General features: G+C 40.9%; 1 protein-coding gene across 2 annotated transcripts in view; it reads right to left on the reverse strand.

The window, feature by feature from the left end:
* The window catches only part of UBE2F (ubiquitin conjugating enzyme E2 F (putative)), a 373,705-nt gene that overhangs the window by 324,743 nt on the left and 31,034 nt on the right, over positions 1-17,928 (reverse strand). For both annotated transcript variants that reach the window (XM_089672398.1, XM_089672399.1), the window contains exon 3: positions 1,352-1,381. In XM_089672398.1, the coding sequence (XP_089528524.1) occupies positions 1,352-1,381 (30 nt within the window). The remainder of the gene's footprint in view (positions 1-1,351; positions 1,382-17,928) is intronic.

The following is a 17,928-nucleotide window of genomic DNA, read 5'->3' on the forward strand; positions in this document are numbered from 1 at the left end:
TCTTTTGCATCAACTCAACTCGCAGTGTTTTGAGGAGGAGGAATGCTGCCTATGACCCCAAGAACACCATCCCAACTGTCAAACATGGTGGTGAAAACATTCTGCTTTGGGAGTGTTTTTCTGCTAAAGGGACAGGACAACTGCACCGCATCAAAAGGGACGATGGACGAGGCAATGTACCGTCAAATCTTTGGCGAGAATTTTTTTCCCTCAGCCAGGGAATTGAAAATGGGTTGTGGACGGGTGTTCCAGCATGACAATGATGCAAAACACATGGCCAAGGCAACAAAGGAGTGGCTCAAGAAGAAGCACATTAAGGTTCTGGAGTGGCCTAGCCAGTCTCCAGACCTTAATCCGATTGAAAATCTGTGGAGGGAGCTGAAAGTTCGAGTTGCCAAATGTCAGCCACCAAACCCTAATGACTTGGAGAGGATCTCCCAAGAGGAGTGGGCCAAAATCTTTCCTGAGATGTGTGCAAACCTGGTGCCCAACTACAGGAAACGTCTGATCTCTGTGATTGCCAGCAAGGGATTTACCACCAAGTACTAAGTCATGTTTTGTGAAGGGGATCAAATAGTTATTTCCCTCATGAACATGCAAATCAGTGCATAATTTGTTAGACACACATTTCTTTGAATCTTTTGTTGCTATTCTGTCTCTCAATGTTACAATACAACTACCATTCGATATTTAAACTGATCATTTCTTTGTGAGTGGGCAAACATTCAAAATCAGCAGGGGATCAAATACTTAGTTCCTTAACTGCATATTGTTATTGGTGATTTCCCTCACTTTCTGTCTTAGTAACATCACCAACCAAGACAAAACCTGCTAGCAAAGGTAAAAATTGTCTTCACCTTGAGGAGATTTCCTCTCATTTCCTGTTGTGTTTCTCAGAGGGGAAACACACCAAAAACTTTTTAAAAGATTTTAACCTTTCCCTTTGATAGCCAAATAAAATAAATAAAAAACCAAAAAAAAAGGGTTTGGCTTGAGATAAATTTTCTAAATTTTCCTGACCGAAACATGGTGCTGCTATTGCTGAGCTCTTCAACTGCTAGTGCATGGCTACTATGCTGGTTTACCGGCTTTAACACTTTTTGAGTGACTGACCTGGAGTAAGGAAACACAGTACAATCAGAACTCCTTATCCATGCTCTTGTTTTAGGTTTGCGACTAAAGTTATTGAAGATAGAGGGTGAGCATGGCAACTAGCATATGAAGAATGAGAAGAAGGCAATGACATTTTTATGTTTCTGTCAGCAAAGTCTTTCTTTACACGCTCATTGTGAAGATACATAGCTACCAAGTACAAAAGGCGATAGAAAAAATTAATTAAACATCTGCTTACATGGCAGGTTTGCTTCAAGTTCTGCTACTTCTGAAAGACACAAAAAAAGAAAAAGAAAAAGGAATGAGCAAGGATCATACATTAAAACAAAAAACCTAGACAAACACAAGAAAGAAAAGCTCACGATAAGCTTGATTGTACTGCATTATAAACCATCTTTTCATTGTCAAATCAAACATTTTGTGTGATGGCATTGTCCTCGTCTAAAAGGACACAAAATGGTAAGAATTCCATATTTTTATCAATCTATAGCAGGTTAATTAGAGGACCTCATCTACTATGCTTGGCTTTCAGGCCCAAGGTACCAATAACTTTTTTCCAGGAGCACAGTAGAAAGCACTTTTGGTGCTAAAGTCATCTGCTAAGAGGTCCTCACCTAGAAGAACAGATAAGCATCCCTTACCCTGATTAGCGTTAATATATTTATCCAACTTAGAATTATACTCCTCATATGGACACTGAACTCCTCTAATACAGCAGCAACCCAATACAAAACATATAGAAAAATATAGTAAAGCCAAAAATGTTAATTTGGTAACTATAACTGCTATACTCAGATATTGTACATTGGTATTTTAGAGGACAAAACTAAAAGGGCATTTATATTAACCCCAAGCAACGAGAAAAAAAAAAAAAAAAGGACTAGAGCCAAAATATAGGTGGGAAATGGAAGTAACAAGGCACGGAGGTTGAAAATTCCCAGCTGCAAAATTAAAGCTATCCACAAGACATTTCTAATATAGGGAATGTTATAAAGGCAGCAGAGTGTGCAGGCTTTCCAATTTCCACTGATCTGCCCTCTGAACCTGACAGAGCATAAAAGAACAATATTCCAGCTTCAGGAACGCAGAACAGCAAATATTTCAGGTCACAGTTTATAGCTAGTAGCTGTTGAAACACTAAGGAGCTCTATACAAACATTCATAAGAACCAAAAGTATTTTCCACTGGTATGTAAAGCTTACTGAGAAAAAAACATAATTTAAAAAACATTAATATAGTAAATGAAAGTTAAACAAAACCACAATAAAATAATGTAACAAACACAAAGGCAATAAAGACATGAATCACAGTAAAAAAAATATTAAAATGAACACATGCAATGTAAACAAGTATGTGCAGTACAAGACAGTGTAATAAAACAGACAAGAAAGAAAAAAATCGCATGCAATCTAGAAAAATGTTAACACACACACCTCAAAAAAATTAAAGGAACACTTTGAAAACATCAGATCTCAAAGGGGAAAAATCTCATACTGGATATCTATACTGATATGGACTGGGTAATGTGTTAGGAACGTAAGGATGCCCCATCGTTTGATGGAAACGAAAATTATCAACCTACAGAGGACTGAATTCAAAGACACCCCGAAAATCAAAGTGAAAAAATGATGCAGCAGGCGAGTTCATCTTACTGAAAGTTAATTGCAGCAAATCAGTAGTTCGTATGGCCCCCACGTGCTTGTATGTATGCCTGACAATGTCGTGGTATGCTCCTAATGAGAGATGGATGGTGTCCTGGGGTATTTCCTCCCAGATCTGGACCAGGGCATCACTGAGCTCCTGAACAATCTAAGGTGCAACCTGGCGGAGTTGAATGGACCGAAACATGATACCCCAGAGGTGTTCTATTGGATTTAGGTCAGGTGAGCGTGGGGGCCCATTCAGTGGTATCAATTCCTTCATCCTCCAGGAACTTTCTGCATACTCATGCCACATGAGGCCGGGCATTGTCATGCACCAAGAGGAACTCAAGAGCCACTGCACCAGCATAGGGTCTGACAATGGATCCAAGGATTTCATCCCGATACCTCATGGCAGTCAGGGGTGCCATTATCTAGCCTGCAGAGGTCTGTGCATCCCACCATAGATATGCCTACCCAGACCATCATTGGCCCACCACCAAAATGGTCATGCTGAACGAAGTTAAGGCAGCATAACATTTTCCATGGCTTCTCCAGACCCTTTCATGTCTGTCACATGTGCTCATGGTGAACCTACTCTCATCTGTGAAAAGCACAGGGCACCAGTGGCGGACCTCCCAATTCTGGTGTTCAATAGCAAATGCCAATCGAGCTCTATGGTGTCGGGCAGTGAGCACAGGGCCCACTAGAGGACGTCGGGCCCTCAGGCCACCCTCATGAAGTCTGTTTCTGATTGTTTGGTCAGAGACATTTACACCAGTGGCCTGCTGGAGGTCATTTTGTTGGGCTCTGAGGGTGCTCATCCTGTTCCTACTTGCACAAAGAAGCAGATACTGGTCCTGCTGGTGGGTTAAGGGCCTTCTACGGCTCTGTCTAGCTCTCCTAGAGTAACTGCTTGTCTCCTGGAATGTCCTCCATGTTCTTGAGACTGTGCTGGGAGACACAGCAAATCTTCTGGCAATGGCACATATTAATGTGCCATCCTGGAGGAGTTGGACTGCCTGTGCAACCTCTGTAGGGTCCTCATGTTACCAGTAGTGATACTGACCCTAACCAAATGCAAAACTAGTGAAAAACAGTAAGGAAAAATTAGTAGGGCCTTCACCTGTATAAAATAATTCTGTTCTGGGGGTCGTCTCATTGTTGCCCATCTAGTGCACCTGTTAATTTCATTAACACCAAAGCAGCTGAAACTGATTAACAACCCCCTCTGCTACTTAACTGACCAGATCAATATCCCAGGAGTTGGACTTGATGCTATACTCTGATTAAAAAGTGTCCCTTTAATATTTTTAAGCAGTGTGTATATATATATATATATATATATATATATATATACACACACACACACACTGCAACCATAAAGTATTCTGACCCCCTTCAATTCTTATGTTGCAATTATGTTGTTTATGTTTATTTTTTTATGTTTTTTTTTAATACACTTTTTTTTCTAATTATTCTACACTCAGTACCCCATTGAAGTCAAAGTGAAAACAGAATTTTAGAAATGTATGCAAATTTATGAAAAAGTAGAAATTGAAATATCACTTTGGCATAAGGCCTGGTTCACACCAATGCTTTTTGCAGAAACGCACTACAGTCTATTTAACATGGTTTCCTATGGGACACGTTCACATCTATGTTTTCTTTTTTTGAGTCGCTGTGTTTTTGGAAAGGTCAGGGACTTTTTTAATTGCAAAATTTTTTTTTGGTTCAATAGACTTCAACGGAGATGCTACAGAAAAAACACATGTAGTGTGTTTTTGATGCATTTTTAATCTGCCCAGCAACAAGATGGATGAAAAAAAAACCCCCACAAAACGCTTAAAAAAATGCATCAGAAAATGCGCAAGAATGCAAAATGCACTGCAAAACAGAAAAACACATACTGCATTGATGTGAACCAGGCCTAAGTATTCAGACCCTTCCCAACAACACTTGAAATTTAGCTTAAGTGTCTCCCATTTCTCATGATCGTTGCTAAGATGTTTCTAGACCTTGATTGGAGTCCACTTGTGGTAAATTAAATTGGACAAGATTTAAAAAGGCACACACCTCTCTATAAAAGGCCTCACAACTGACAACGCATACTGTATCAGAACTAAAGCCAGGAGGTCAAAAACTGCCTGCACAGCTCAGAGACAAAATTATTGCAAGGCACAGATCTGGGGAGGGCTACAAAATATTTTGCTTATGACACACAAAATTAACAAATAACATTACAATATATGGCCTTAAATAGCATACAGATGATTGACATTTTAGTTCCAAGTTGATACTTTGCTTGGTACACCAACGAGTTTTGCGGGACACAGCCCACTTCTTCAGGGAGACAAAGTATATAATTCTAAAATTATACAAAAATAGGCCAGAAAGATAAAAGGTAAGCATATAACATATTGAGAAAATAATAAACACTATTAGCATTCACCCCATTTACCCATTGATGACGTCAGTGAATTTGTGGGCGACCAGTGGGAAGCATGAACATTAGATCCGTAGAGGAGGAGAGAAAGAAGGTCCCTCAATCAGAAAAGTAGATGTACACCAAATGGACAGAGTCATATATCTACTAATTGAAGCTGAAAAATCATCAAAAAGTCAAGATGTTTAGAAATGTCCTAGAGCATACAAACTACAACCCTACTGCCCAAACTAGTTGTATATCAAAGCCCTGAATTCAGGACAACAAAAGAATATATACTCTATATATAAAAAAAACTAACAACTTTATATTATGCCATATAGTTAGATTCTCAAGTTAGTTATTCCAAAGTACTATGAATTTAGTTCCACCTTCCCCCCCCCCCCCAAAAAAAAGGGGGAAACACTGTATGTGTATCTATATTTGGATCTCAATTCAGTACATACCACGTCCAAAGGGTACTTGCACCATCCAAAAAATCCAAGCAAAAAAGGTCTATCTGGCATCAATAAAAGTACAGATCCTCTGTTTGGTATCAACAGCAGTTCAGGTCCTCTCCGGAAACATAGCCATGAAATTGCTACCTCAGCTTGCAATCTTATATAGCGGACTAAACCGCCAAATTGCTGGTGTTCCCACCGTAAGGCACAAGCGCGGCCACGTCATCAATATGCATGAGTGAGGTCACGAGGTCCGATGTCAACGCATCCCACATTGTGACATCCGACGTCATGTAACCGCAGCCATCTTGGAGGAGTCCAATCAGAAGGACATAAAGTACTAAATATTAGCCACCTCTAGGGCCAAAAAAAAAAAAATAAATCAAGCCAGAAGACACAGGCCGCTCGGATCTAATATCCATAAATACATATACCCGAAGGGCACAGCACATGTTCATGATTCCAAATGGAACTCCCCTTATATCAATTCTGATCACCATCTACGCTATTTGAATAATCACCGCAAACATGTATATTACAAATATATATTAGGAACCAAAATTCTGATACGACAAAAAAATAATATGCAAAGTTTAAGCACATACTAAAGTGCACATAAATAACAAATACATATACAACCTCAGAATATCCTAGTCACCACCTCCAGGGTCTAAATGAACTCTTTCAAGAGCAAAAAACCTGACACATTGTGGATTCTTGGAATGATAACAGGTACCATGCCTGCTTATATGGGATGATATGTCTCCCATTTGAATGGCTGAAACATGATCATAAATTCTTTTCCAAAATTTGCATTTGGTTTTACCAAGATAGAAACTGAAGCAGCTACATTTCATCATGTAGACAACACCTGCCGTTTGGCAGTTAGCATAGTGTCATGCTATATTTGCACAGCCACCACAGATAAAAGTTCCCTTATGGCGACATGGATCTGTCCTTCCTGACCTAGTGAAATGACTATGTACCAAAACATCCCTAATTGACCTATTCGTAAGATAGATAATCTCAGCCTGTCCCTTACGCATGTGGCTACAATAGGATCAGCTTTAAGAAGATACCAGTATTTGTTAATAACATGACGAATTTGTTGTTTACTGTATCGTATAATTTAGTAGTTGTTACTGTATTATGCCTAGAATATGACATCTGAAAGATCAGGTCCGTAAGTGACTGTTGATTTACTCTATGATATGCTTTTTTCAACATTTTATTTGAATAACCACGAGCCAACAATCTAGTTCTCAGTGCATCTGCCTCTTGTTTGAAATCTTCTTGATTAGAACAACTGGCGTAGATATTGGCTATATGGTATAGACCTAATTAGGTTCTGTGGATGGCCACTGTTGGCTCTTAAGATGGTATTACCAGCTGTGGCCTTACTGTATACAGCGGAGCCTAAAGTATGATCCTCCTGTATAAAGATCTCCACATCCAAAAAAGAAATGCGCTCAGGGTCACACGTCATTGTAAAGGACAAATTAAAGTAATTGATTCCCAAACATGTAATAAAAGCATCCAGAAGTTCTTGGGTACCGTCCCAGAGGATGAGTATTTCATCAACGTACCTGTGCCAGGGCAGAACATGGCACAGGTAGATTGAGAGAAACTCATCCCTGAATATATGACGTTCCCAAACCCCCAGGTACAGATTGGTGTAGGATTGGGCACAACAAGTCCCCATAGCCATGTCCTGTACCTGGAGGAAGTGGGAACCATCAAAGGTAAAGTAATTGTGTTTAAGAATGTATCCAAGAATCTCAACAACAAATATGTTATATTTGGTCTGGTCCTTGCTTCTTTCTGTATGAACGTATTGACAACATTTAGGCCCTTACAATGTGGTATACTACTGTATGAAGATTCTACGTTCAGGGCTACTAATAGAGTATTGACGGGGACTTGCATATCTTCAATTATTTGTAGTAAATGGATCGTATCTTTAGTGTACAATGGTAAGCTGGTGACTTGTGGTCTTAAATGTATGTTCACCAGAGTACTTGCATTTTCTGTAAGCCCACCACATCCAGATATAATGGGCCTACCTGGGGGTTTAGTTAAGTTCTTATGCACTTTCAGAAGGGCATAGAAAGTAGGGAGACGTGGCCATTCGATATTCAAGAATTCCCAAGTACTCTTGGGAATAATATTCTTCTGCAAAGCATCATTAATGATTTTATAAGTTAATTTTGCCTTGTTTACCTGATGTTGGGAAACCTTTTTATACCATTTCGTATTTTTTAGAATCTGCTGACACGACACTATATTGATCACAGGACATTACTACAGCATTACCTCCTTTGTCGGAAAAGTTAAGGAAAAGGAAGGAACTGGTGATTAAACCCTCTAAGGGTACCTCATGGGATTTGATCATGGGATTTGGTCAGATTCTGTTCAGATACACCCAAAACAGGTAAGGCCATAATTGTTTTTGTCGTTTGCTGCACAAAAGCAAAACTGTGGCCATTCAGGGTTAGTGAAGAAAAGGTTTTGGACTTAGATTTAAAAGGTTTTTGTAACAGAAACTGGACTGAACCCGAAGGATTGGCATCTAAGGCCAATAACTTATCCAGGTCCCATTTGTCAATTTCATCATTATAATCCATATTATCACTTTCCTCCAGTAATCCAATAAGCACTTGCAAAGCCTTAAAATCCAGTTTTTTTTTGTAGCTAGAGAAGTCCAAATTAGATAAACAGTTCTTACGGGTTTTATTTTTCTCATGTAAAACCCTGAAGAGCAACCGCCTTGCAAATAGATGAATTTCCTTGACTGCCTCTGTAAGGGAATTCCTGTGAGACGGCTGGCTAATAGAAATGCACATGCGCACAGCAATTTCCACAGAATAGTGAAAAGGCACGCACACACGCATGGCTATATTTTCGGAGAGGACCTGGACTGCTGTTGATACCAGAGGACCTGTACTTTTATTAATGCCAGATAGACCTTTTTTGCTTGGAGTTTTTGGATGGTGCAAGTACCCTTTGGACATGGTATGTACTGAATTGAGATCCCTATATAGATACACATTCAGAGTTTCCCCCTTTTTTGTAGGGTAAAGGAGAAACTAAATTCAAAGTACTTTGGAATAACTAACTTGAGAATCTAACTGTATGGCAGAATATGAATCGATAATTTCTTTATATATAGAGTATATATCTTTTTTCTTTGTTGTCCTGAATTCAGGGCTTTGATATACAACTAGTTTGGGGAGTAGGGGGTGTAGTTTGTATGCTCTGGGACATTTCTAAACATCTTGACTTTTGATAATTTTTCAGCTTCAATTAGTGAATATATGACTCTGTCCATTTGGTGTACATTTACTTTTCTGATTGAGGGACCTTTTTTCTCTCCTCCTCTTTGGATCCAATGTTCATGCTTCCCACTGACCTTCCACAAATTCACTGATGTCATCAAAGGGTAAATGCTAATAGAGTGTTTGCTATGGTTGTTATTATTTTCTCAATATGTTATATGCTCAACTTTATCTTTCTGGCCTATTTTTGTATAATTTTAGAATTATATACTTTGTCTCCTTGCAGAAGCAAGCTGTGACCCGCGAAACGCGTTGAAGTAACAAGCAAAGTACCAACTTGGAACCAAAATGTCAATCATAATCTGTATGCTATTTAAAGCCATATTTTGTAATGCTATATGTTAATTTAGTGTGTCCCTCCCTTTCCTTTGGTTTAGTTAATGTTGTATAGATAGCCCTCCCCCTGTCCCAGAAATGCATTGCAGTTCTAGCCTCATGGCAAGAAGCAGAAACATTATGATCTTTTGACCTATCGAATGTTCATTGTTGTAAGATTCTCTCAGTTTATGGAATAAACTGCACAAGATCTACAAGATGTCTTATCGATTGAGTCACTGACTGTGGACTCCAACTGAAGTTGAAGTTATCGCTATCTCATCACAACTGTAAGTTACAGAGATCACACTATCAATGCTTACATCGGAGAGACAGAACAATTTTGGTTTCTCAATCCTCAGTACCACAATCGTGGTTTGTATTCTATCAGTAAAGTATTGGTCATATTTTTGAGTATTTAATTTGCGTTATGGTGCCTTTAAAGCCCCATTAGTTTTCTTAGTTAGGGTTATGCATGTTCCTAAGAACACAGTAGCCTCCATAAATCTCAAATGGAAGAAGTTTGACAAAACCAGGACTTTTCCAAAAGCCGATCACCCGGCCAGACTGAGCAATCCGGGGAGAAAGGCCTTAGTAAGCGAGGTGACCAAGAACCTGATGGTCACTCTGTCCCATCTCCACACAGGAACTCTGAAGCTCAGTCAAAGTTTCAGAAAGACAACCACTACAACAGTGTCAAGGTCCTACCTTTTCCCTGAGGTTATGTTACTCCATGTGCTAGCGTCCATCTTGGATTCTGCTGTGCATGATGGGAATCCTTTTTATGCCTTCAGGTCTCTAAGGTCCACCCCCCAGAGGGGCGTGGCTGATGACATATAAGCCTGTGGCCCGCACATGCTCTTTGCACTTGTGTCTTGTGTCTTTGTGTTACTATTACTCTGTTCTGACTCTCGTGACTCTCCTGGTATTCTGATTCGGCTTGTGACTTGACTATTCTTTGTATTCTCCTTTGATCTGACCCTCTGTTGCTGAACCCGGCTTGTGACCTGTGATTCTCGTCTGCTGTCCTGTACTGTTTTGTCCTGTTGTTGTTGACCCCGGCTTGTCTGACTACTCTTTTGTTTCTTCCACCAGCTACACGCCATTGGCGGCGGCCATTACCGCAGCTGAGGTGTCTCGGGGGCCGCGACCTGGTTCCTGGCTGCGTCAAGTCCATCCCCACCATCAGGGGCCCTGGTGAAGGGCAGCCTGGGACTTAGACTCCGCGCCCTGAGGGACTTCGGTCTGTGGGTGGTGGTTGTCGTCAGCCAGTGCGTTACATTGTTAGGCCTGCCTGTACGTTCCTCGGCTCCTGCCCCGACATTCAGCCCTCTACCGATCTGGGCTTTATGGCAGAGTAGTTAATCGGAAGCCTCTCTGTGTGCAAAACATGCAAAAGCCTGCTTGGAGTTTGCCAAAGCTTTTTTTTTGCAAAGAACACCTTTGTTCTTGCTGAGGTTTACTGCCAGTCGGAAATTCTACTCTACAGCCCTGCCTCTGCCACAGGTTCATGTTGATGGACTGTGAGGCCATCATCAAAGTGCTACCTTCCCATCATCATCTCAAAGTCAATATAGATTTTCATTCCAATAAATGCATAATTTACAAAATACACAAGGTCTAGTAAGCCCTTATTTGAAAATGACCGTTATTCCATTCCACCCACCTACCGAGGCAGCTGCTTATACAACCTTTGATCCGTTTCAGTGCTGCAGCCTCAATCAGACCCTACAGCATTTGACAGCTTTGTTTTCTGCTACGCACAGCGTCTTACAGGACATACCAGTGACATAGGTATCGGAGGATAAAACCAGAGCATGCAGCGTGGACACCTGGAAATGTTAGATGTCTAAGGATTTGACTAAGGTTTCAGCAATGGCACAACCAAATGTAGGAGACAGAGGCCACCACAGAGGACAGTATAATACTTTATTCAGGGAACGTTAGGATTTTTTTGAGACTTGACAAGGTAGCTTAAAAGGAATACTTTCCTGGAAAAAAAACAGTCTGTCATTGCTGACTTTCCATTATGCAAATGTAGGTAAACTGGCTGTCATGCTGACATTTTCTTTGTATATTAAGGGCTCGTTCACATCATCAGATGTGCTAAAACGCATGTGGGCTGACATCTGTTAAGTAGTGGCAGGCACTGTTTATTTTTTTTAATTTTTTTGAAATGTCACAAATTTACATTTTAATTCTATACATGGCAGCGTGTTGCGATGTGTTGCAGTCTATGTGAGAACTGACTTCAAAGCGAGTGTGAAAGAGGATCTGTTTGAAGGAGAGTGTGATGAGGCTGAAGAATTATGAGTAGAACTGCACATGGGGATGCGTACTACAAAAGGTAATCGGAGTTTGTTATAGGCCATCCAGTGTTAATGAGCAGGTGGAGACTCAGCTCTTTGCACAGATCAAAAGGGCTGCAAGGGCTGGGACAGTGATAATAATGGGGATTTTAACTACCCGAAAATTGACTGGAGTAATGGCACTGCAGGAACAGTTGAAGGGCAAAAGTGTATAAACCTACTACAAGACAATTTTATGGTACAGTTAATAGAAGCCCCAACTATGAATGATGCTCTGCTGGACCTGGTAATCTCACACCATGCAAAGCTTATTACGAATGTCCATATAAAAAGAACATCTGGGTAGCAGGGACCATAACATGATTTAATTTATTGTTAGCTGTAAATATCAAGAACATACAGGAAAAATAAATGCTCAACTTTAAGAGAGTTAATTTTCCAAGGCTGAGAACTGCTCTCCAAGACTTAGACTGGGAGGGAATATTGACTTTGATAAACACAACACAGAAATAGGAGTTCTTTAAAAAGACTGTATGTAAACATACTGCAAAATATATTCCCATGGGTAACAAGTTTAAAAGGCTAAAGATCAAACCTATGTGGCTTACAGCCAAAGTTAAAAAAGCTATAAATAAGAAAGAGCTTTTATAAAATATAAAAAATGAAGGAACGCCATCATCGCTTAAACTTTACAAAGAATATAACAGAATATGTAAAAAGGAAAACAAGGCTGCAAAAACTGAAAACGAACAACAGATTGCAAAAGACAGCAGGACAAACCCCTGCTAACCCCTGCAAAAGATACTGGAGAGATTAACCGTTTCCATACCGGGCACTTTTACCCCTTCCTGCCCAGGCCATTTTTCAGGTTTCAGCGCTCTCACACTTTGAATGATAATTACGCAGTCATACAACTTTGTACCCAAACTAAAATTTTATCATTTTCTTCACACAACTAGAGCTTTCTTTTGGTGGTATTTAATCACCACTGTGGTTTTTATTTTTTGCTAAATTAATAAAAAAAGGCTGAAAATTTTGAAAAAAACAAAACACATTTTTCTTTGTTTCTGTTACAAACATTTGTAAATAAATAATTGTTCTTCATAAATTTAGGCCAAAATGTATTCTGCTACATGTATTTGGTGAAAATAACCCAAATTAGGATGTATTATTTAGTTTGTAGGAAAGTTATAGAGTTCACAAACTATGGTATAGATCTGAATATTGATCAGTCCTGAAGTACTGACAGCCAATCTAATTTCTTGAGGTTCAAGAATGTCAGAACAGTACAGATATCCCCCAAATGACCCCTTTTTGCAAAGTAGACAGTCCGATGTACTTCATAAGAGGCATGGCAAGTTTTTTTAAGCTGTATTTTTTTGTCATAATTTTTCAGAAAATGAAAAAAATTGTAAAATTATTTTCGCTATTTTTTTTTTTTTTACATACTGTCACCAGTGCAGTACAGCGTCATCATATAACTGGCATGGCGGTGATCAGGGACACTGACTGGTGACAGTATGAAGAAAAAAAAAAATATAATTTTTTTTTTTAATTATATTTTCCTTTTTTACGATTTATTTTTTCATATTTCACTATGACCAAAGTAGTACAACGTCACCATAGTAACATTGTACTACTTTGGGGAAGTGATCAATATTTTTCTTTTACACAATTTGCTTATAGCAAAGAATTACTTTGCTATAAGCAAGCATTTACCTGAATGACATCGATTCATTCAGGGGTTTTTTTTTTTTTTTTTTGTGCTTAGCTGTGATTTGGCCACAGCTAATCACATGACACAGCTGGGCTGTGATTAGCCCAGCTTGTGCATGTGATCGCTGTGACCAATCACAGCTACACACACTAGTATACAATGGATGGCAGGAATGAAGCCATCCATTGTATACAACTGTCATGTGACCTGCTGTGATAGGTCACAGCAGGTCACATGGTATCCGCAACGGGACAGGTACTCAGATCTGTTATTGGCCGTGTCCGAGGTACACGGCCAGTGACAGATCGCGCCGCTGCGCGGCTCTGCAGGAGCGCAAACTGCGCATGCCCGGGAGGACGCCATATGGCGTCCACCCGGAACGCTAATGGATTTTGCAGGCCGGGCGGCTAATGCTTAATAAAAGACCACATGGATGAGTTCTTGCTGAAAAAAAATATTTTAAGCAACATACAGCATGGATTCATGAAAGACAGAAGTTGTCAAACAAATTGCATTTCTTTTTATAAGGAGGTGGGCAAATCCTTGGACAGAGGGGTGGCTGTGGACATGGTATACTTGGATTTTGAAGTGTTTGACACAGTTCCCTGCACATGGCTAATGTGTAAGGTAAAGTCTACAGGCTTGGAAAAATCAGTATGTAAATGGATAGAAAACTGGCTAAAAGACCAAATTCAGCTGAGTGTACAGCAATGGAATAAAGTTTTCAAATTAACACATGAGGTGACAAATATGAGCAAAGTTGAGATGAATTAGAAATGTTTAACTAAATGGTATATTACACCAAACGTAGCTCACAGGCAACAAGTAGATACATCACCTTTGTGCTGGAGAGGATGTGGAGAAAGGGGTACAATGAGGGATAACTGTACAGAGAGATCACTGGAGATGTTTATTTTATAACTTTGAGCCCTCAGCTAAACTATATAAAAACAGGGTACTTTATCATCTAATTAGTGGGGCTAAGGGTCTGATTCCCAAGATCTGGCAGGTTCCTGAAGCACCAAAAATTAACGAATGGATAAATAGAGTTGAAAATATTTATAGGATGGAGGAGCTATGTCATATGGAAGAGGATAAAATGGAAAAATTCAGGAAAACGTGGTGTAGTTGATTGAAATTTAAATCCTATGAAAGATATATGGAACTAGTGGGAATTGGGGGAGAAATGTAGAAGCCAGGAGAGAGCCTTAATTGTGATTTTGAGGGAGAGCATTGCTGGAGATAAATAGATAAACATCTAGAGAAGATATAGGTCAGGAAGAGGATGTGGATGAAGGAAAAGGGGATGGAGGAAAGGGTGCAGGGTGGGGGTTTATTGGGGTATTATGGAATGTGTATATGTGAATTATTTTTATATTGTTCTTTTTATACTAGAAAATCAAATAAAAATTTTAATAAATATTCAAAAAGCAGTCGTTAATGATTCATACTCTGAATGGTCTAGGGTTGTTAGTGGTGTACCCCAAGGTTCAGTGTTGGGACCCTTAGTTTTTAATACATTTATAAACGATATAGAGTTTGGGAATAAAAATGCCATTTCAGTCTTTGCAGATGACACCAAGATGTCTCCAACTTACAGGCCGACCTCAATTCAACGCTTAATTGGGCAACTATGTGGCAAATGAGGTTTAAAGTTGATGAATGGGTGCGATAGCTCCGCACACCCCGGCACCAATAATAGCCCATACACGGGCACCGTACCAGTGCAGCTGCCGGGACTTCCCCCGGACCTTACCGGACCCTGAGGCACCCTCATCACGCCTGGGAAGGCGGCGGGTAAAAGCCGCGGAGGCTCGCAATTAACGATCCCTGCGGGGAAGGGAGGATCTAAGATGGCGCCCGGCTCGGCGCCCGCGGCCCCTGCTATCTCCCCTGCTATGTATAAGGCAGCACCTCTCCCCCAGAGGGGGAAATCGGGCTCTTCATCCCTCACTGGCCGGGATCGGGCCATGGCAGCTTCGTTGGCTGGGGTGAGTGAATCTCTGCAGCCCCCCAGTTGCCTTCCAGCCCTGCACAACCTGAGTTCCAGGCTTCGGCCGGCTCCTTAGGCCATGATTCCCCTGCCTCCTCTCCACTGAGTAGTGAGATAGCGGCCATCTTCTCCAGCCAGAACAACGGCCCAGAACCTTTTACTTGAAGAGATAGACCCGGCACCTTATTGGCACATAAGTTGACTCCCAGACATTCTCAGACGGCCCTCCCTAAACTCAGATTGGATAATGGAACGTTATCTCAAGATCCTGGTAAGATCCTCCACAAATTTCATTCTTTTTAAACTAAACTATATAGCTCGCCTTAGGGAGATGCTTCTTTGTCTCTCAACGCCTTTTTGAGCTCTGTTCCGCTTCCCTCTCTCCAGGATGCTCATAGGGTGGTGATGGAAAGGCCTATCTCGTGCAAAGAAATTGGGAGTGCTATGAAATCCCTTGCCCATCATAAAGCCCCAGGACCAAATGGTCTTCCTCATAACTATTATAAAGTTTTTCCTGATGTCCTGATTCCCCATATGGCTCTCTACTTTAACCATTTACGGGATGGGGGGGCGGGTGCCCCCTGACGAAAATAAGGCATTTATCAGTGTCATCCCCAAGCCTCTTAAGGACGCTTCTATAGTTTCTATTTATCGGCCTATCTCCTTAATCAATTGTGATTTAAAGATTCTTACTAAAATCCTGGCCTTACGCCTCCATGAATTTTTGGCTCTGTATATTCATGATGATCAGTCAGGATTCATCAGCGGTCGACAAACATCAGATCAAATTCGCCGGACTTTAGCCCTGTTGTCAGCTGTACAATCCAATTGGGACCAATCCTCACAGAGGGAAATCCTATTATTATCATTGGATATTCATAAAGCGTTTGACAGTCTATCTTGGGACTATTTATTTAGGATGTTGGACAAGTTTGGGTTTGGTCCCTATTTCACGACATTATTGCGGGCCCTATATTCTAATCCGTCAGCTCAAGTTTCTATTCGCGGACATAAATCAGCCTCCCTTTCGATAGAGCGAGGAACTAGACAGGGCTGTCCTCTTTCTCCACTACTATTTGCCTTGGCTATGGAACCGCTTGCTATTGCTATCCGTTCTGACCCTGCCATCTCGGGCATCCGCTGTGGTCAGCGGGACCATAAATGCGCCCTATTTGCTGATGATGTCCTTATGTATATATCTAACCCTCAAGCTTCTTTACCTGGTCTCCTCTACTCGTTTCATCGTTTCTCTGAGGCCTCTGGTTTAACGCTTAATTCCTCTAAAACGATTGCCTTAAATATCTCGTTACCTGCTTTGGAGGTCCATTACCTCCAGGACAATTTTGACTTCCAGTGGGCCTCTAGTTCTCTCCCCTATTTGGGGGTTCACCTCACGAAATCTATTTCAACGTTGTATAAGACATATTATCTCCCGCTCTTCAAACGACTCAAATCTGACTTACTAGAGTGGCAGGATCTCTCACTCTCCTGGTTTGGTAGAATTAATTCTATTAAAATGACCTTTCTACCGAGACTGTTGTATTATTTTAGGACGTTACCGATCATGGTTCCAAAGAGGGAATTGCTATTATTACAAGCAGCAGTCTCCAGATTTATCTGGAGGGGAAACCATCCTAGGGTTAACAGGTCAACCTTGTTTTCTTTAAAGGAGCATGGCGGTTTGGGACTTCCTAATCTCTTGGCCTATTTTCAGGCGGCACAAATAGCACAGTTATCTTGCACTATGGCCAGGGGGTACGTCCCAAAACGGGTTGGGATTGAGGCCTTATCTTGTCGTCCCTATGCTATTGGTGCTCTCATGTGGGTTCCCAGTCGTTTGCATCCTCCTATTCTGTGTCCTACGTTGTCCTATTCGTTGACAGTTTGGGATAGATGGCGAGCTCGCAAACCATTCTTCTCCCCACATACCCCTCTGGCTCCAGTATTTTGCAATCCCGAGTTTATTCCTGGCTTATCGCCGTCGGTGTTCCAATGGTGGATGAATAAGGGCTTGCTACGTATCGGAGACTACCTGGATGGGCTTCGTCCTCGTTCCCTTCAGTGATTTTTAATAAAGTATCAGATGCCTCCCGGGGAATTGTTTCGATACTACCAACTTATCTCTTTTATCACTAGCAAACTCAAATTACTTTCAGAACCTTGCTCACTCACTCCCTTAGAGGTCTCCTGTGGGGCAACTGGAATGATGAGGGGTCGTTTGTAAATTCTTTATGCTTCCCTTGTTGATCCACTCTCGAAATTATCTTATATGACTCAATGGGAGGGGGATTTGAATCACTCGTTGGATCTGGATACTTGGCGGCAGGCGGCACATACTTTATCAAAGATTTCGATCAATGCGGTTCTTATCGAATCCAACTATAAAACGCTACTTCGCTGGTATCTGGTTCCTACGCGTCTTGCTAAAATGCACCCTTCTGTATCACCTAGTTGCTTCCGACGCTGTGGGCAAGAGGGAACTATGTTCCATATCTGATGGAAATGCCCGGTAGTGAACAGGTTCTGGATCCGAGTGTTTAATTTTATCTATTCGGTGGCAGGAATTAAAATTCGTAGATCTCCGGAAGTGGCGTTATTTCATTTGCTACCCGCTGACGTT

The sequence above is a fragment of the Staurois parvus genome, unplaced genomic scaffold (assembly GCF_062004578.1).
Source record: "Staurois parvus isolate SC_StPar_1 unplaced genomic scaffold, SC_StPar_1.0 ptg000011l, whole genome shotgun sequence".
NCBI classification, from domain to species: Eukaryota; Metazoa; Chordata; class Amphibia; order Anura; family Ranidae; genus Staurois; species Staurois parvus.